General features: G+C 55.2%; 1 protein-coding gene across 1 annotated transcript in view; it reads left to right on the top strand.

Moving 5' to 3' along the window:
• The window catches only part of PLXNC1 (plexin C1), a 78,565-nt gene extending 63,357 nt beyond the window's left edge, over window positions 1–15,208 (top strand). Inside the window, exons 22-31 of the mRNA XM_054386732.1 lie at window positions 2,296–2,473; window positions 2,752–2,855; window positions 5,713–5,767; window positions 6,776–6,807; window positions 6,894–7,001; window positions 9,452–9,615; window positions 10,568–10,715; window positions 12,750–12,890; window positions 12,982–13,056; window positions 15,104–15,208. Coding sequence (XP_054242707.1) covers window positions 2,296–2,473; window positions 2,752–2,855; window positions 5,713–5,767; window positions 6,776–6,807; window positions 6,894–7,001; window positions 9,452–9,615; window positions 10,568–10,715; window positions 12,750–12,890; window positions 12,982–13,056; window positions 15,104–15,208 — 1,110 coding nt within the window. The remainder of the gene's footprint in view (window positions 1–2,295; window positions 2,474–2,751; window positions 2,856–5,712; window positions 5,768–6,775; window positions 6,808–6,893; window positions 7,002–9,451; window positions 9,616–10,567; window positions 10,716–12,749; window positions 12,891–12,981; window positions 13,057–15,103) is intronic.
• The last annotated feature ends 4,215 nt before the right edge of the window (window positions 15,209–19,423 follow it).

Genomic DNA, 19,423 nt, shown 5'->3' with positions numbered 1-19,423 from the left:
AGGAGGAGAGGACCAGTGAAGGAAGCAGTGGTGACAAGGCAGCATCAGTTCAGTGTGAGAGCCCTTCAGTGACCTGGGCTGGTGGGAGGTGTCCCTGCCCATGCAGGGGGTGGGAGCTGGATGATCTTGCAGGTCCCTTCCAACCCAACCCATGCTGTGAGTCTCTGAACTGCAGGAAGATCAGCAAAGGGACTGGAAGAGGCAAAGGCTCTGAGTTAAATGAGTTTTCCCAAGACAAGATGCAGTTAGTCCTTGTGTGTGCTTTCACCCTGCCAGACCCTGACCTCAGGGCAGTCAGTCAAGGCCAGGACTGCTGCCTGCTCAGCTGGTCTGCAGGCCTCACCAAGCCTGGCTGCAGCATCCCTCTGCCAATGGATCTTTTGCTAATTTTCTGCATGACATCCCAACCTGAGGCATGGAATCCAGTCTGCTTCTCCTTCTGCAGGCACCCCTCCCATAACTCCTCCCCTTCCATGGACTCCTTTTCTTCACAGTTAAGCATCTTGGTGTCCTCCCTCTGCAAGGTCAGGTGTGGAGTGCTGTGAGCAGGGATGTGACTGTCCCTGTCTGCTCACACTGGTGAGGCCACCCCTCCAGTTCTGGTCTCAGTTTTGGGTCCCTCACTCCAGGAAGGACATTGAGGGGCTGGAGAGTGTCCAGAGAAGGGCAACCAGGCTGGGGAAGGGCCTTGAACACAAGTCCTGGGAGGAGCAGCTGAGGGACCTGGGGTGTGGAGTGTGGAGAGGAGGAGGCTGAGGGGAGACCTCTCTGCTGTGCACAGCTCCCTGCAGGGAAGCTGCAGTGAGGTGGGGCTTGGGCTCTTCTCAGTGCAACAAGTGACAGGACAAGAGGAAACAGCCTCAGGCTGTGCCAGGGGAGGTTCTGTTTGGATATTAGGAAATTTTTTTTCCCAGCAGCAGTTCTGCAAGCCCCTCTTTTTGCCTGCCTTTAGGCAGCTGATGTGCCCTGAGTGAACCCATTCCCTGCTCCCCCAGGTGCCTCCAGCCCACACTCACCTGTGCAGCTGTGTCCCAGCTCAGAGCAGCTGCAGGACAGGGGTGCTGGAACTGGGCAAGCTGTCTGGGTGTCTGACCTGGAGTAACCACAGAGTGAACCCCACTTCTCTTTGCAGATCTGGAGCACTCAGAGCCCTGCCACTGCTGCAGGCTTTACCTTTCCACCAGTGCTGCCTCTGGAGACTCAGCTGTGTGCAGGCAGACACTGATGCCTGCAGGGCAGGAGGATTTTCCTGTGTAATAAAAAGCACCCAGCAGAAGGTGCTGGAGTAAGGATCCAGCCCCTCCACATCCATCATCCTTATCACGTACTGAGCAACCTTCCCAGGTCTCAGTCACTCACAGGTCTGCTCTGCAGGCATTAATTTTCACTAGAAGATCTCCTTTCTTGCTTTTTAGACCATGCATTGTCATGTCTCCTACCCTCCTCTCTGGTTTTTTGTTTTGTGATGATTCACTGAAACAGAGTTGCACAAAAGCAGGATGCAAAATGCCCTTCTGCACATCTGTAACTCTGTGTCTGACTCTTTGGGCACAAGGAATTCCAATTGCTTCCAATAATCTCTTGTGTGAAACAGTTTTAATAAGCTGGAAGTCTCTGAGGTTTGCTGGCAGGAGTCTGCAGGTTCCCCATGCCAGGTGTTCCCTAAAGGCACAGAGTCACAGGATGGGAAAGGTTGGAAGGGACCTCCAGAGATCATCCAGTCCAACCCCCTGCCAGAGCAGGGCACCCAGGGCAGGGCACACAGGAACACAGCCAGGAGGGGCTGGAAAGTCTGCAGAGAAAGAGACTCCACAACCTCTCTGGACAGCCTGCTCCAGGGCTCCAGCATCCTCACACCAAAGAAGCTTTTCTTCATGTTGAGGTGGAACCTCCTGGGTTCCAGGTTGTCCCTTGCCCCTTGTCCTACCCCTGGGCACCATTAAAAAGAGCCTGGCCCCTTCTTGATACTGATAGACATTGCTCACATCCCCTCTCAGCCTTCTCTTCCCCAGACTAAACAGCCCCAAGGTGCTCAGCCTCTTCTCACAGCAGAGGTGTTCCAGTCCCTTCAGCATCCTCATAGCTCTCTGTTGGGCTCTCTCCAGCAGTTCCCTGTCCCTCTGGAACTGGGAAACCCAGATCTGGACACAGTATTGCAGGTGTGGTCTCAGCAGGGCAGAGCAGAGCAGAGGGACAGGAGAACCTCTCTGGACCTGCTGGCCACACTTACTGCTGCCCTTGTCCCTGCTGGCTGGGAGGGCACATCCCCAGGCTAACAGCTGTCTCTTTCCCCAGACAGTGAATGCTATCTTTGAAAAGATCCCAGAAAACGAGAGTGGGGATGCCTGCCAGACCATCCCAGTCAACGTCCTGGACTGTGACACCATAGGCCAAGCCAAGGAGAAGAGCCTCCAGGCTTTCCAAAACAAGAATGGCTTCCTGTATGGCCTTCAGCTGGATGAGCTTGGCCTTGGTAAGAGAGTGGCCCTGGGGTACCTTCTCATGGAGCTCACTGCTCTGGCTTGGGGCTCCCCTGCCAGGAATTCCTGCCTGTGGCTTGGAATTCTTTAGCATTTAGGCAGAACTTGGCTCTTGTAAGGCATTGCTGGGGAAGTACTACAGCAGCTTAGAACATGCAGCAGCACATGTACCAGTTGGGGCATGCAGCAGCTAGCAGAGGCATCAGAGCAGATGATCAGTGTAGTCCTTGCCTGGGAGGTGTCCTTGATTTCTGTTGCTGTCACACTGCAGAGCTGGTGTCTGAGGAGCAGCCAAGGGAGCTGCTGGACGTGGATGGCTCCTCAGAGGTGCTGGAGGATGGCATCAGGAAGCTGAACACCATTGGGCACTATGAGGTGAGCATGGAAGCCATGGGGTGGGAAGCATTTTGGCCCCAAATGCTGTCTGCCTGCTCCACGTGCTGGGGAGCTGGCTGGGCAGCAGCAGCAGAAGGGGAGCAAGGTGTGACAGCAGGATGCCTGGCAGTGAGGCAGGCTTTGGGCTGCTCTTCAGAGGTGTGCTTGTGGCAGGGCTGCTTGGTTCAGCCCAGCAGGCAAAGTGTTCCTTCTGCTGAGCAGCTCAGTTAGAGCAACATCTGCTGCCCAGCTGTGAGCAGCACCCTCAGTCAGCTTCTGGCCTCTGCTGCTGGGGTTTTCTTGCACCATGAGCAGCTGTTTGCATGTTCTCCTCTCCCCTGGTGCTTATCAGGTGGTGGTGATAGTTGTGAAAGCTCAGTGAGAGCTGGAATGGGGAGGAGGGATGAGTCTGCTTGCTCTTCTCTGGAGACCTCCTCTGTCAGCCTCCTTCCCTTTCCGTCTCCTTGTGCTTCCATCCACTGTCACCACTTGTCCCAGAGCTTTTCCCCTCCACTTCCAGCTGCACCTGGAAAGCAGGCATCTGTCCCTTCCTGCAGCACCCCAGGAGGCTGGCTGGCTGGCTGGCCCTGCTGGCTGTGGCACACTGGCAGAAGCACTGCAGAGCTTCCACTGCCCCCAGCTGAGTTAGAGGGGGAGAGGCCACACGGAAATGCAGCACAGAGGATTGGCCTTGGTGCTCTGGCAGCTCACATCTCGATGCTGGAATGAGCTGAGCATGCCTTGAATGGTGCATTCCCAACTCTGCCTTTTGGAGCAGTTTCTGGTTGGTGAGAAGCTTTGCTGGTGAGGGTAGGTCTGTGTCAGGAGGTGCTGGGAGACCTGAGCCAGCCCTCAGCATGCTGCTGTCTGCATGGCATCCACAGTGGCACCAGAGAGAGGAACAAGGAGTGCCAGCCAGGACTGGTTGTAGCCTGGGCAGAGCCTGAGGTTGCTCAGAGGTGGAACAAGCTGACTTGGAATCACTTTACAGACTTCTGGAGGCATTTGTTGATCTCCTCACCTGCTGGAGAGGCAGCAGTGAACCCAGATGTCCTCAGCCACCATCCAGAGTCTTAAATGCAGCTTTGCCTGTGTCCCTCTTGACTCTTGTCTGTAGATTAACGCAGGCTTCCTGGAGTGGCAGTGGAGGCAGCATTTTGTCCAGGCTGCTGCTGGTAGCCCTGGTCCTGCCTGTCTGTCCTCGTGGCCAAGGAGCAGGAGGTTGTGGGTGTTGGGGTCACCTCCCAGGCCAGCCTTAGAGCATGCTCAGCTCATGGACTGGTTTCAGAGTGCTGTGTGTGTGCTTTGCAGCACTGTGTGATGGATGGCAGGCCTGCAGAAGCTCCTGCTGCTGCCCTAGCTGGTGTCTGCTTCCCAGCAGCAAGCCTGAATGCAGGCTCCTCTGGCTCAAGACAGCTTTTGATGGAGGATCTTGGTGTGTGAACTGGTTCCTGACAGCAGGCTGCCTGCCAGGCTTTAGAAAACACTTCCATTGTTTTGGCAGAGCTCCCTCCCTAGCTCTGGCCACTTGTTCTTGTGATTAGAGAGGGAAGTGCAGCAGCACTTGGCAGCAGCTGAGAGCAGAGCTGGGCTGTGGTTCTCAGTGGGAGCTGCTCCTGAGTTACTCCTGGGCAACAAAAGCAGGACCTGGCAGTTCCTCTGCAAGATAACAGCAACCATCCCAGCAGCACTGCAAGCCCAGGGAAACACTGCCTCAGGTTTTCCAAGCTAGATAAGGGAGCCTGGGGACCGGGCTCATGTTGGGGCCCTCACTCCCAGAAGTACATTGAGGGACTGGAGAATGTCCAGAGAAAGGCAACAGAGGGTCTGGAGATCAGGGCTGGGGAGGAGCAGCTGAGGGACCTGGGTGTGCTTGGTGTGGAGAAGAGGAGGCTGAGGGAGACCTCATTGCTCTCTACAGCTCCCTCAGAGGAAGCTGCAGTGAGGTGGGGGTTGGGCTCTGCTCCCTAGCATCAGCTGATAGAAGGAGAGGCAATGGCCTGGAATTGTGCCAGGGGAGGGTTAGGTTGGAGATGAGGAAAAATGTCTTTGGTGCAAAGAGTGGTCAGGGGCTGGCAGAGGCTGCCCAGGGAGGTGGTGGAGTCCCCATCCCTGGAGGTGTTCAGAAAGGACATGGAGGATGTGGCAACAGGGAACATGGGGTAGGGGCCATGGTGGTGTTGCTGGTTGGACTCCAGGGTCTTGGAGAGCTCTTCCAACCAAAACCTTTCTGTGATTCTAGGCAGGGGTCCTGACCTTGTGCTCAATGAGGCCTAAATATTTTGCTCAGTTTGAGAATAGTTCTGGGGAGCCCCAGGCTGGACCCTCACTGTGTTGACCCCCCAGAGGCTGGACCCTCACTGTCACCCCCCACAGGCTGCATCCTCACTGTGTGCCTCCCCCACAGGCTGGACCCTCACTGTACCCCCTCCCTAGGGCATGGTGGGGAATGGACTGAGCTGGCCCAAAGGGCCCCAGAAGAGAAATCAGCTTTGTGTTCCCTTCCCTGACTCCTCTCCCCACAAGATGCTGTTGACTGGAGCCAGAGATTCCAGCTGGGGTAGTCTGCAAAAGCTGGGAGCAGTGAGCAGCACAGAGCAGGACATGAAAGGTCCAAGCAGGGAGTGGCTGTGCCTGAAAACCAAAGTCAAAGGTCTCCAAGGAGTTGCTTAGAGGAGCTGCTCTGCCACCTTGCCAGGGGAGGCTAACAAACTGCAGCTGCTGCCTGTGCCTAGAGCCCACGGAGTGCCCTGGTGAGAAGGGAGCAGGCTGGCAGCCTCCTGTGCTGGCACCTCATGTGCTGGCACCTTAGGGGCTGGGGAGATGAAACTTTGCTCTCCTTTGGTTTTGCTTTCAGATTTCAAATGGAGCGACCATCAGAGTGTTCAAAAAGAAGGCAACCTGCAGAGCAGGTAAGAGAGGAGCTGCAGCCTGGCCAGCCTCTGGGGAGGAGGGGCTGGGGGTGCCGAGAGCTGAGCTGGGACAGCTGGGTCTTGGTCAAGAGCAGGTATGGGAAGTTGGCACTTGGGCACAGCTGAGCTAAAGGAGAGCCACAGTACCCTGGCACCAGGCCTTTGGCAGGCACATTTGGGCCCAGGAGGAGGGCAGAAGGCAAAGAAGGTCAGAAGGACTTCCCAGCCCTCAGCTACTGACCTGACTGCTGACAGGTAGAGGAAAGCAGGGCAGGGAGGCCAGGGTGGCAGAGCCCTGCCTGTTGAGGGCAGTACAGGGAAGGTGCCCTGCCTGGTGCTGTGCAGCATGGGCCAGCACACACAGCTGGGGCATTTTCCTTCTTCCCTTGGCTGTGTTTCTGGAAGCTTTAAGTTGTCCCAGCAGCAGGGCAGGAGTCAGAGGCTGCTTACCCAGGGCTCTGTGGCTGAGCTCCCCCAGCCCAGCTCATGGCCAGGGGAAGTGAACTTCCTGCAGTCCCTGGGCAGAAGCAGCCCTGGAGTGTGACTGAGCTCAGTGCCAGGGGCACATCAGAAGTTATTTGTGTGCCTGAGGTGCAGGACAAGGGGTGGCATTGCTGCCTCCCTCAGCAGCACCAGGAGGCTGTTCTCAGCTGCTGCTCTCAAGGCTGAGCTCTGCCTGCCTGCACTGAGCACCCTGACAGCCTGGCCCAGTGCTGCCTGGGCTCCCCCTTCAGAGCAGCTCTGATCTGCTGCCAGCTTACCCCAGCAGCACATGGTGATGGTGGTGGTGCCAGGGCTCAGTGGTGAGAGCTGCAGGCTGGCAGTGAGGAGCTGAGGCTGGACCTGTGCACTTCCTCAGAGGCTTCCCCAGTGCTGCAGGCAGGAAGGGGTAACACTGAGCCTGCTTGCTCAGCACCCTGGGCATACATCCTGCTGCACAGCCCCGGGGCCAGCAGAAGAGCCAAGCTTGCAGGTGTTTGATTAATGCCTCTCTGCTTCCTCCTGCAGACGTGGACTACTCAGATGAACACTGCCACTTGGTGAGTTCAGTCCTGCCTGCTGGGTGCTGGATGGGCATGGGAGCTGCCCTTGCCTCTGGGTAACCTCTCTGATCTCCCCACCACAGATCTTACCAGACTCTGAAGCAAACAAAGATGTGAAAGGAGCAGGTCACAAAGGAAAGCAGAAATTCAAAGTGAAGGAAATGTATCTGACAAAGCTGCTGTCAACCAAGGTAACCTGCAAAGGCTGTGCTTGGCAGGGGGCTGAGGGCAAACTTGGCTCAGGTGGTACCACAGAGGGAGAAACTAAAGCAGAAATTGCCCTCTCTGCTCTGCCCTGGTGAGGCCACACCTGAAGTGTTGTGTCCAGTTGGGGGCTCCCCAGGTCAGGAGGGACAGGGATCTGCTGGAGAGAGTCCAACAGAGAGCTGTGAGGATGCAGGAGGGACTGCAACATCTCTGCTGTGAGGAGAGGCTGAGAGCCCTGGGGGTGCTTAGTCTGGAGAGGAGAAGGCTGAGAGGGGATCTGAGCAATGTCTATCAATATCTGAGGGCTGGGGGTCAGGGTGGAGGTGCCAGGATGAAGGTGCCAGGCTCTGTTTGGTGGTGCCCAGTGACAGGACAGGGAGCAGTGGCTACAAGTAGCTTCTCCCTGGCTACAAGGAGGAGCACAGCTTCTCTGTGGCTACAAGGAGGAGCACTGCTTCTATCTGTCTGCAGGAAGGAGCAGAGCTTCTCTCTGGCTACAAGGAGGAGCAGAGCTTCTCCCTGGTTAAAGAGGTGGTTACTGAGGTTGTAGGAAGGGAGTTGTGCTGCTGAGTCCCAGAGGACAAGAGCCAGCTTTCACTCACTGATCTCTTCACTCTACTAGAGCTCACCCAGCTTAGAGACAACTTCCAAGCTGGGAGCTTCACAAAATGTTGTCCAGAAAATGAAATGATCTTTGAAGGCCTCAAAGGAAGCTCCCAAAGCAACCAGAGTAAGGTAGAAACAAGGTCCTTAGGATTTGTAATGGGATGAAGTGATTTAGATTGGGGATAAGGAAGCCTGCAAGGCAGAGGGGAGATGAGGCTGGTCAGGAGCAGCCTGGTGAAAGGGCTGTGCAGGAATCATCTCCAGAGAGGAGAGTGCCCTGAACACCAGTGAGAGGTGTCCTGCTGGCACCATGGCTGGGGCACCTTCAGGCTGTGCTGCCATCCACTGAGGGCACAGGGGACCCTCAGGAGGTTCAAGAAGGGTAAGTATAGAGTCCTGCACCTGGGGAGGAACAACCCCAGGCCCCAGGCTGACCTACTGGAAAGCAGCTCCATGGATAAGGACCCTGCAGGCCTGGTGGACAATCAGTTCTCCATGGCACAGCAATGTGCCCTGGGGGCCAAGAAGGCCAAGGGTGGCCTGGGGGGCACTAACAAGAGTGTGGCCAGCAGGGCTGGGGAGGTTCTGCTGCCCCTCTGCTCTGCCTTGCTGAGGCCACACCTGCAGTGTTGTGTCCAGTTCTGGGCTCCCCAGAGGTGAGGGACAGGGAGGTAATGGAGGCTGTGAGGATGCTGAAGGGGCTGGAGAACCTCTGTGTGGTGAGGAAAGGCTGAGAGCCCTGGAGCTGTGCAGCCTGGAGGAGAGAAGGCTGAGGGGGGATCTGAGCAATGTCCATCACTAGCTGAGGGGTGGGGGTCAGGAAGGGGCCAGGCTCTTTTCCCTGGTGCCCAGTGACAGGCCAAGAGGCAATGGACACAGACTGGAGCCCAGGATGTTCCACCTCAGCATGAGGAGAAACTTCATCAGTGTGAGGGTGCTGGAGGCCTGGAGCAGGCTGCCCAGAGAGGTTGTGGAGCCTCCTGCTCTGGAGCCTTTCCAGCCCCACCTGGCTGTGTTCCTGTGTGACCTGCCCTGGGTGCTCCTGCTCTGTCCCCTCTAGAGGCCCCTTCCAGCCCCTGCCTGCCTGTGACTCCATGATTCACTAGTGGCCAGGAGCTCATCAAGGCTCAGGGACACTTCTAAATGCTGCTTGTTGAGAGAAGCTGGGGATGAACTGAGCCTCAGAGCAGATGCGAAGAGGGAGAACCCCAGAAAGCAGTGCTTGGCTTTCTTTGCCTCTGCTTCTGGGTGCCCCTTGGTGATGTCAGTGAGTCCATCAGCAAGCCAGCCCCTGCTGTGGGGAGCCAACAGCTTCACCTCTGGCTCAGAGACCCCCAGCCCTCAGTTCTTCTCTCTGCTGCTAATGCCTCTGTGTGCCACCCACAGCTAGGGATCATCACCCTAGGATGAGCTCAGGTGCCACAGTCCCTTGGCTGTGGAGGGTTGCTGAGCACAGCTGCTCAGCACCTGTCACAGCTGGCACCAGAACTGGTTGAACTCCTGCTGTGACTCAGATTCCAGCTGCTCTTAGCCATGGTGCCCACAGCATCCAGAGGGTTGTGATTGTCTCAGTTGGAGCAGATGGTTCCTTCCCACTGCAATTCATCACCACAGCTCTGGTCTCAGCCAAGAGCTGGGATGGGACCCCTGGGAGGAGCTCACTGAGGGCTGTTGGGAGTTCCATTCTGGCTCTGGTTTGCCACTAAGCTGTGGGCCAGGTGCCTGCCACAAGGCTGTGGTAGCTCCTGTGTGTGGCTGCCTCAGCTCTCTGAGACAGGAGATCCCACTCCTGCCTAACAGCAGCATTGCTCTTGGTCCCCCTCTCCAGGTTGCAATCCATTCTGTTGTGGAAAAGCTCTTCAGGAGCATCTGGAGCTTACCCAACAACAAAGCACCAGTTGCCATCAAGTACTTCTTTGACTTCCTGGATGCCCAAGCTGAGAGCAAGAAAATCACAGACCCTGATGTGGTCCACATATGGAAAACCAACAGGTGAGCTCCTAGGACCTGCACAGGAGTCAGAGGTGGCCAGGAAGGTTTTGCACTTCTGGGTGAAGATGTGGCTTAGCTGTCTGGATCCCAGGAGTTTTAGTATGTTAGGGAAGAGCAGCTGGAAAGCTGCCTGGCAGAGAAAGACCCAGGGATGTTGGGTGAACATGAGCCAGCAGGGTGCTCAGGGGGCCAAGAAGGCCAACAGCAGCCTGGCCTGGATCAGCAGGAGCAGGGAAGTGACTGTGCCACTGGAGCCAGCACTGCTGAGGCGGCACCTCCAGTGCTGGGTTCAGTTTTGGGCTCCTCACTCCAAAAAGGACACTGAGGGTCTGGAGCAGGGCCAGAGAAGGGCAGCAAAGGTGGGGAAGGGTCTGGAGAGCAGGGCTGGGGAGGAGCAGCTGAGGGAGACTTCATTGTTCTCTACAGCTCCCTGAGAGGAGGCTACAGTGAGGTGGGGGTTGGGCTCTGCTCCCTAGGATCAGCTGATAGGAGGAGAGGAACTGACCTGGAATTGTGCCATGGGAGGGTTAGGTTGGAGAGGAGGAAAAATTTCTTTGGTGCAAGAGTGGTCAGGGATTGGCAGAGGCTGCCCAGGGAGGTGATGGAGTCCCCGTGGCTGGAGGTGTTTCAGAGAGGCAGAGCTGTGGTGCTGAGGGCTGTGGCTCAGCCCCAGCCCTGGCTGGGTTAGAGAATGGTTGGGCTGGGTGAGCCTGAAGGGCTTTCCAACCTCCACAGTGCTAGGATGAGTTGGACTCTGGTCCATAGCCCAACATCTGAGTGTGTGCTGGCTTCACACTCAGGAGGATCTGCCTGCAGGTTGAGGGCAGTGCTGGAAGCTGGCAGGGTGGCTGAGTGCCAGCTGCCTGCCATGTGTGTGCTGCTGTGTCCCCAGCCCAGAGGGGCAGCTGTGCTGCTGGCTGGCTGCCCTGCAGCTGTTTGTCCTCTGCTGCAGCCTTCCCCTGCGCTTCTGGGTGAACATCCTGAAGAACCCCCAGTTTGTCTTTGACATCAAGAAGACCTCTCACATCGATGGCTGTCTGTCTGTCATTGCCCAGGCTTTCATGGATGCCTTTTCCCTTGCTGAGCAGACCCTGGGCAAGGTAAGGTGCTCTCTCCTCCACCTCTGCCCCCAGACACTGCAGCCCTGGAGTCCTGCCGCTGCTGAGGTGTTCCAGGTGTGATGCTCAGGGACAGCTGGCAGCAGGCTGGGTGGTGGTAGGTTAGTGGTTGGACTTGGTGGCCTTGAAAGGAGGTTGGAGCCAGGTGGGGGTTGGGCTCTTCTCAAGAGGCTTAGGTGACAGAAGGAGAGGAGCTGGCCTGAAATTGTGCCAGGGGAGGGTTAGGTTGGAGATGAGGAGGAGAGTTTTTCATGAGCCTAGTTGAGAGGTGTCCCTGCCTGTGGTGGGGAGGTTGGAGGAGATGATCTCTGAGGTCCCTTCTTACCTAGACCATTCTCTCTCTGGCACTTGGTGTCTGTTTCAATCCCTCTGCTGAATTCAGGCTGAGCCTCCAGATGAGCAGGGTCTGATCCTTTCCCAGGCCCAGCAGCCCTGGTCAAGTGCTGTGGGGACAGCAGCTCCCAATAGCCACTTGCAGTGCTGATAAAAACCCCCTGATAAAACTCAAATCTGTTTGCTGTCATGACCTTTAAGGCCTTTAAACATTCTCTGGCCCCTTTAGAAAACAAACACTTGAATCATTTCCTCACCCAGTGGAAACAGCAGTGACAAGACATCAGGTGGTGTCACTTACTGCCCAGATCTCAGCTCCAGCAGGGGCAGGAAGCTGCCAGCTGCCAGCCCCTTCTCATCTGCATGCTGAGAACCTGGCTGCCAGGTGGGGCTCAGCTCCTGCCACAAAGCAGCATCAGCATTTGTTTCACCAGCTGAGTCTCCAGCTGCCTGCTGGGTCAGTGCTCACCTGGGTTGTTGAAGCCCTGAGCCAGCAGTGCCCAGCTGGGCAAGAAGGCCAATGGCATCCTGGCCTGGAGCAACAGTGGTGTGGGCAGCAGGAGCAGGGCAGGGATTGTGCCCCTCTGCTTGGCACTGATGAGGCCACACCTCAAATCCTGGGTTCAGTTTTGGGTCCCTCACTCCCAGAAGGACATTGAGGAGCAGGAGCAGGTCCAGAGAAGGGCAACAAAGGTGGGGAAGGGTCTGAGAACAGGGCTGGGGAGGGGCAGCTGAGGGAGCTGGGGGTGTTCAGTGTGGAGAAGAGGAGGCTGGGGGAGACCTTATTGCTCTCTGCAGCTCCCTGAGAGGAGGCTGCAGTGAGCTGGGTTTGGGCTCTGCTTCCTGGTCACAGGTGATAGAAGGAGAGGAACTGGCCTGAAATTGTGCCAGGAGAGGGTTAGGTTGGGGATTAAGAAAAATGTCTTCCCAGAAAGGGTTCTCAAGTACTGCCCCAGGCTGCCCAGGGAGGTGGTGGAGTCCCCATCCCTGGAGGTGGTTCAAAGCCATGTGGCTGTGGTGCTGAGGGCTGTGGTGCTGAGGGCTGTGGTTTGGTGTCAGTGGCTCAGCACCATGGTGAGGTTGTGAGCTCTATGTGAGGGTTGGACTTGATGCCCTCAAAGGTCCCTTCCCACCTCAGCAGCTCAGTGGTTCTGTGACTATGGAACAGCATCAGTCCCTTAGGCTCTGCCTGCCTGGCACTCAGCTCCCCATGGCCTCAGACTCCTAAGTGGGAGGAGTAGTAAGGACCCAAGAGTTGTAGGGGAACCTCTGCCAGGACAGGATCTGGCAGGGCTCCCCTGGGGAGGCCTTTCCACAGCAGTGCTGCACTCCCTGTGCAGGGAGGGTGTCAGCCTCAGGCCCTTTGCTTCAGCCTTCCACAGCCTCAGCTCTGGGGAGCTCTGGGCAGGAAGGCAGAAGGAACCCCACAGCTGAGGGGCAATCAGTCCTGATGCCAGCAGAAGGGATGGCATGGCAGCTGCCAGGGAGCACAATGCTCTGAGGCCCTGTGGCTGCTCTTCCTCTTCATTTCATAACCTCCATCCCTTGCATGTCATCACCACAGAGAGAAATGAGTCAGAGAGGGGGGAACAGCCACAATTAGCTGCAATTAGCCCTGTGGAGGTGGAGGCTCAGCCAGTCTGTGCTGTGAAAGCTGACAAGGCTTCAAATGTTTCTTTTAAGGAAGCACCAACAAACAAACTCCTCTATGCTAAGGACATTCCACTCTACAAGAAGGAGGTGAAAGCCTACTACAAAGCCATCAGGGATCTGCCTCCATTGACCACTTCAGAGGTTGAAGAATTTCTAACTCAGGAATCTATGGTAGGGCTGAGAAGTGGCAGCTCCCTCTGCTTCCTCCTGGGGTTGTGTCCCCAAGCAGCTGTCTGACCAGAGCTGTTTTTCCCTCTTCTAGAAACATGAAAATGAATTCAATGAGAAAGTGGCCTTGCTTGAAATCAACAGATACATAGTGAAGTACTATGATGAGGTAAGCAGCTCAGCCCCTGCTGGCTTGGCCATGTCTGAGACCTGCTGGGAGCCACCCAGGGGCAGGGCTGTAGCCCAGGCTGCTCCTGGAGGGCTGCAGCTGCCCCTGCTCAGGGGGGTCACAGCCCAAGGGTTTGTAAATGCTCCTTTGCTGTCACCTCTGCTTCACAGAGACAGAAGCAATAACATCCTGCCTGCAGCTTCAAGTAAGCTGATATTTAGGCTGATATAGCCTACAAGCTATATCTTGTAGGCTACCTGGAGCACTGCATCCAGCTCTGGGGCCCCCAGCACCATGGAACTGCTAGAGAGGGTCCAGAGGAGGCCATGAAGGTGATCAGAGGGCTGGAGAACCTCCCCTGTTAGGGACATGCTGAGGGAACTGGGGTTGTTCAGCCTGGAGAAGGCTCCAGGGAGAGCTTAGAGCAGCCTTCCAGTACCTGAAGGGGCTGCAGGAGAGCTTCTGTTAGGGGCTTGGAGTGATAGGATTAGGGACAATAGATTGAAGCTGGAAGAGGGGAGACAGACTGGAGATAAGGAAGAAATTCTTTCCAGTGAACAGGTTCCTCAGGGAGTCTGTGGATGTCTCTTCCCTGGAGGTGTTCAAGGCTAGGCTGGATGAGGCCTTGAGCTACCTGGGTTGGTGGGAGGTGTCCCTGCCCATGGCAGGGGCTTGGCACTGGATGACCCTTAAGGTCCCTCCTAGCCCAACTCATTCTGTGAATCTCTGATTCTATGATTGCTGTTTCCCTGTGTTTGCAGAGTATCTGCTGGTGTCTGTCTCAGCTGCCCTTCCCCTGCAGGTTCAGGAATGGGCTCAGAGCCTGGCAGGGCTCTCAGTGGCTCAGGCAGTGCAGGCTCCTCAGCAGAGCACTCTCAGCCTTGCAACAGGAACTGTCTGCTCCTTTCCCATCACCAGCACTGCTCCCACAGGCCTTCTCTGGAGAGCAGCAGCTGCAGCTGCCAGCCCTGCTGTTCCTAACACAGAAATGGATTCTGAGCTGAGAGCACCCAGTGCCAGGCTACCTCTGAGCTGCTCTGCAGGGAGCTCTGTGCCCCCTTTTTGCATGAGAGGCTTCTGCATTCTCTGGGCATCCTTAAGGGTGCAGGGATGGGGTGAGAGCCAGCTGGGCTCTGCTGCCTGAGGGCTCCTCCCCACTTGCAGCAGGTTGTCTGCTGTCTCCCAGCAACCAAACCTTCCCTCTTTCATCCTCAGCAGCACAGCATCAGCACTGCCTGTAATCATCCAGCTCTGTCACCTGTTGGCCAGCTTGTCCCTGCTGATCTCTGACACCTCCAGTGCTCTGGGATCGGCATGGAAGCAGCTCAGGATGGTGCTGAGTGGCACTGCACCTGCTGATGCTCATCATTGCTGCCAGGGGAGGCTCCAGATGCTTTCTCACCTCAGTGCCCAGCTTTGCCTTTGTTGGAGCTGGCCCTGGCTGAACTTAGCCCATCCCTAGAGGGAAACCCTCCTGCTGCTCTCCCACCTCTGGCTTGTTCCTGGGAGCAGCTCAAGCTCACTCCTTGTTTGCTGAGACCTCGGTGGCTCTGTGGAGCTGTCAGCCTCGACCTTTCAGACAGCAGCAGAGCTCCTTCCTATCAGCTGGGCTGCTGCCAAGTGGGCCAGGTTAGAGGAAGAGAGGCAGCTTCTTGCCCTCAGTTTATAAGGCAAAGGGGGAGGGACTAAATAGCAGCAGATGTGGTGCAAGGCAGAGCGTGGAGCACTGAGCCTGGCCTGAGGCTGCAGGAGATGAGCTGTGCTGGATTTGTTTGGGTGGGTTTGGGGTTTTTTTGGCTTGGCACTGTCAGCCTTTTGTGGGAGTGTTGTAAATCCTGTAATCATTGTGACTTGAAAGGAGAAAAACTACCAAAGTGGAGTGTTAGAGGCAGAGAAGAATGCTTACAGGGAGGCAGCTATCAGAGGGGTTTTGTCTGCCAGCAGTTGTTGGAATGCAGGGAAGCAGGCTGTGAATGAACAGCAAGGAAAATAGGCAGTGGGGGGGGAAAAAAGCTTCTCTTGTTTTACTTCTGCTAATTGTTAACAGATTGTCAGCAAACTGGAGCGAGAGAGAGGGTTTGAAGAAGTCCAGAAGCAGCTGCAGCAAGTGAAAGCTCTCTTTGATGAGAAGAAGAAATGCAAATGGCACTGAGCAGAACCCGGCCTGGCTGCGGCACCCAGGGGCGCTCAGGGCAGCGCTCCCCACCCCGCTTTGGCTGACTGTATGTACAGGGTTGGGAACCTTTGGACACTCTTCTCCTCTCTGACCATTCCAGAATCTGCCTTGGGGAAGGAGGTGTGGGCAGGGGGCAGATGTTCCAGCGTGGGCGTGGGACACTGAGCCTGAGTGGTGGCAGGGCCAGCACTTACAGGTACTTGGAGACACAATACCCTGTGGGTCACAGCCACTGCCTCAGAAGCCTTCTTCACAACAAGCCTGCAGGAGATGCACAAAGCACACTGCAAGTTCAGGGCTGCCCACGTGAGCTTCTAACTTGCTTGGCTCTTTTGTTTTTTTCTTTTCTGGAGAGAAAGCTGATGCCTGGCCACAGCCTTCCAGCAGCCTTGGCAACCTGCGAGGCCGCGCTCCGGGTCGGCAGCAGCGTCCTTGCTTCCACACAAACAGACACTGGCTCCTGGCTGGGAACAACACCCAGACAGCACCAAAGTGCCACCTGGGACAGGTGTGTTTGGCAGGAAAGGTGGCTTTGAGCTTTGAAGGCCACTGCCATGTGGCAGGGCTCATCCTCCTTAGCTGAGAGATTCCAGGTGCAAGGTGAAGGCAGCCAGGAGCAGGGCAGGGAGGCTTCGGGAGCTGTGAGCTGGGCCAGCACCAGTCTGTGTTTACATTTCTACCTTTGCATCCCTCAGGAGCTGTCAGGCACTGGGGAGCAGCTTCAGCTGTACCTCCTCATCACACCCTTGGGAGCTGCTGCAGCTGTGGTTGGTGCACAAACCTGTGCTGAGGTGCAGCAGTGCTGACAGTGTGTCCGGTCCTGCCGCCCCTCCTCACGGGCCTCACAAACCCAAAGGCAGCTTTTTGTTGTTTGTTTCCAGGTTGTTCACACAAAGGTTTTGTCAAAAGAGGGTTAGCTTAGTGCTGGAGGAGCACAGGAGGGCTGCTGTAACCTCAGTGACTGAGAAACTGCCACAAACAAGAGAGCTAAGTGGGATAGGGGTGGGTGGGAGTGGGTCACTGTCTGCCTTAGTCCTGCTGGAGTGTTTAGAGTCATAGAATGGGTTGGGTTGGAAGGAACCTCAAAGCTCATCCAGTTCCAACCCCTTGCCATGGGCAGGGAGACCTCCCACCAGCCCAGGTTGCTCAAGGCCTCATCCAGCCTGGAGGCATGGCCCTCACACAGGAGGGCATCCCTCACCCTGCAGCCATGGCAGAAGCCAGCCCAGCTGCACAGCAGATGCTTGGCCACGCTGCTGAGACCAGGCTGGGGCTGGGGGCACCCTGCAGAGCTGTGGAGGAGCAGCCCTTGGCCCTGCTGCTGCACCAGCAGCCCCTTGCCCTCCATTAGAGAGCTCAGATGGTTTCTTGCCATGGGCTCTGCTTCAGCCACAGAGGGGCACTTGCTAAGGTACCTCCTGCCCTTGGAGGGGAGGCGAGGCTGAGATCACAGAATCACAGAGCGGAGGGGGTTAGAAGGGACCTCTGGAGTTCAACCTCCAGTCCAAGCCCCCTGCCAGAGCAGGGTCTCCTAGGGCAGGGCAGACAAGAACACATCCAGGTGAGTCTTGAAAGTCTCCAGAGAAGGAGACTGCACAACCTCTCTGCTTTCCAGCAGCATGCACCACTGGAGGCTGGCAGACCGGCACAGAGACCCCCAGGAGGGGGAAGAGCTGTGCCCTGCCTTGGCAGCAGTGAAGGTGAGCAGGCAGCAGCCTGTGCAGGGCTCTCAGGCAGCCAAACCATTGACCACCACTGTGAGCTGCTGCCTTGGAGGAGCCCAGAGGCTGCTCCCCCCAGCACAGCAGTGCTGCTGGTGGCTGCTTCCATTGCAAAGGCTGCCAGAAGCTGGCACAGGGCACAAGCACCAGCACTTGCCAAGCAGAAGCCAGGCTGCCTGCTCACCCGGGGCAGAAGCAAACACACAGACACGCTGCCTACTGGCCTGCCCCCTCCCCACCATGGGATTGCACAAGTGGAGCCTCTGGCCTATCAGAGAGGGCAGCTACCAACCCATACTGTGATGGCTTTTTTGTTTTGTTTTGTTTTGTAAAGCCAATTCAAGTCTTACACTTGCTGTTAGGTTTACAATTGATACTTGATGGAATGTATGGCTTCAGGAACCTGCACCACACTGCTACCTGGCACCACAGAGTGTGGGAAGCTTGATTTGAAGTGAAGAAAACCCAAACACAACAAACCAACAAACACCCCCAGCCTGTCCTTGCTCTCTGTCCTAAAGCAGTGGCCCCTGGCTTGAGCAGCACTTAAGCTTAGAGTATCTGTACTTAAGGGCTTGATTTTTATCATTCTTAACCTTTTAAAGCAGTATCAAGTAAAAACAAAGCACAGTAATTATTATTAATGAGAGGTAGGGCAGGAGCAGAGTTCTGCCTGCAGTTAGAGGTCTCAGCACCTCTGCTCCACTCCAGGTGTTTGCTGGCAGCGCATTTGGATGAGCTGTGAGAGTTTTGTTCAACAGTAACCTTCTGTACAGGCAGAAAACCAACCCCAAACCCAACATTTCTGCTTGGGAAAAAAGAAAAAAAGAAAAAAAAATGGAGAAAAAAAAAAGCTGTAAAATAGAATCTCTTTGCGTGGGTCTGATCCTGTGAACTTCACTTTTCTGTGGTGTTTATATGATGAGGAAACCAAACTCAGTCCAGTTCTGTATTTGTACTACTACTTGTTTGCTACAATAGCTTTAATGGTTTCTAGAGATAAAGTTTGTGTTGCAGCAGGCCCTGTGTCCTGCACTAGGATTCCTGCCTCTCCTTCCAGCCTCCTGAACGCTGTCACTGTTAGTAAACCATTTCAAAGTCATGCTGGGCCCTTTGTAACCCCTCAGAGTGGCTCTCACCGAGTGCTGTGCAGTCTCATGAAGTGGTTGTGGCTCTTTTGGTGGGTTTGGGTCAGCACACCAAACATTGGCACACCTTCCCTACCTGCAACTCGCCCTTACTGCTAGGTGGACACACACACACAAAAAAAAAAAAAAACCAACAGAACCACCTCTGAGTAAAGCTGTAGTATGGCAACCCAACAACAACTCCAACAGCATCCTCAGCAGTGAAAGCAGGCTCCTCCCCTGTCACTGCTTTCCACATGTTTACAGGCAAAGTGCTATGGCAAACAGCCTCTTGTCTAACACTAGCTTACAGAGCATTAGTGGGCAGCCATCTAGGGTCAAAGTCAACTCTCACTAACGATGTGTAAAGTAATTCCTGTTGTACAGAAGTTCACCTGTTGTTTAAACTGAGTGGTTAAAGTGCAAATGGCAAATCCATGTTGGTGTCTGTATGGGTTTCTCTAGAATAAAAAGCAGTTGGAGGTTCAGGTGCTTGTTGGCTTTGAAATGCTTAACAGAGAGCAGGCACAGCAGGAAAGAGCAGTGCCCAGCTCCTGTAGGACCCTGGCTGCTGTGAGCTGAGGAGTTCACTGTAGCTCCTGACTGGTGGGAGCTGAGGAGGCTGGGGGGAGGCAGTGGGAAGGGATTGTCAATAAATACACAGCACTTTGAATAAATAATTTTATTATGGTTGAACAGCAGCAGCAAATGCAGCTGCCCAGTTGTGCCAGGTGAAGGCAATCTGTTGCACCTCATGGCATTAAAAAAAACCTGATTATTGCTGATTCCCATGACAAAAACACGAGGCACACTGCCAGGGGTAGCAAAGAAAGGCTCTCAGCACTTTTTCCATCCTCTCTGTCTGTATGGGGCTGTCAAAGTGATGCAAATGCTAACAACCCAGCCCAGCAAAGCTCCACAGTGATAGAGAAACTCCTGCCCTGAAGGAGGAAGAAGATATCACAGAGTGGTAGGGCTTGGAAGGCACCTCTGGAGATCACTGACTCCAAATAAGTTTTAAAAGATTTAAAAAAAAAAAAAAAACAAAAAAAACCAACAACAGAAAAAAAAAAGGATTGAAAGCTTTGTTTTAAATCTCAGCACAACCCAACCTTCAGAAAGGTTTGTTAAGGTTTTGTGTGAGGAGATTAGTTAATGCCTTCCTGACTTCCAAATAATTCTCCATCATTTGTATAAAAACCATTTTGAAATGTAGCTGAGCTTCCAAAGTCTGGTGCAGAAGCATCAGACCTGATCATCTCTGTCAGGCTATGTAAACTAAACACCAGCTAACTGCAGCAGACAGTTTCTGCTGCTCAGGCACACAGGAGCATGGCTTTGGC

Source organism: Indicator indicator, chromosome 14 (assembly GCF_027791375.1).
Source record: "Indicator indicator isolate 239-I01 chromosome 14, UM_Iind_1.1, whole genome shotgun sequence".
NCBI classification, from domain to species: domain Eukaryota; kingdom Metazoa; phylum Chordata; class Aves; order Piciformes; family Indicatoridae; genus Indicator; species Indicator indicator.
The sequence above is the reverse complement of the archived record's forward strand: the minus strand, read 5'-3'. Positions and strand labels throughout refer to the sequence as shown.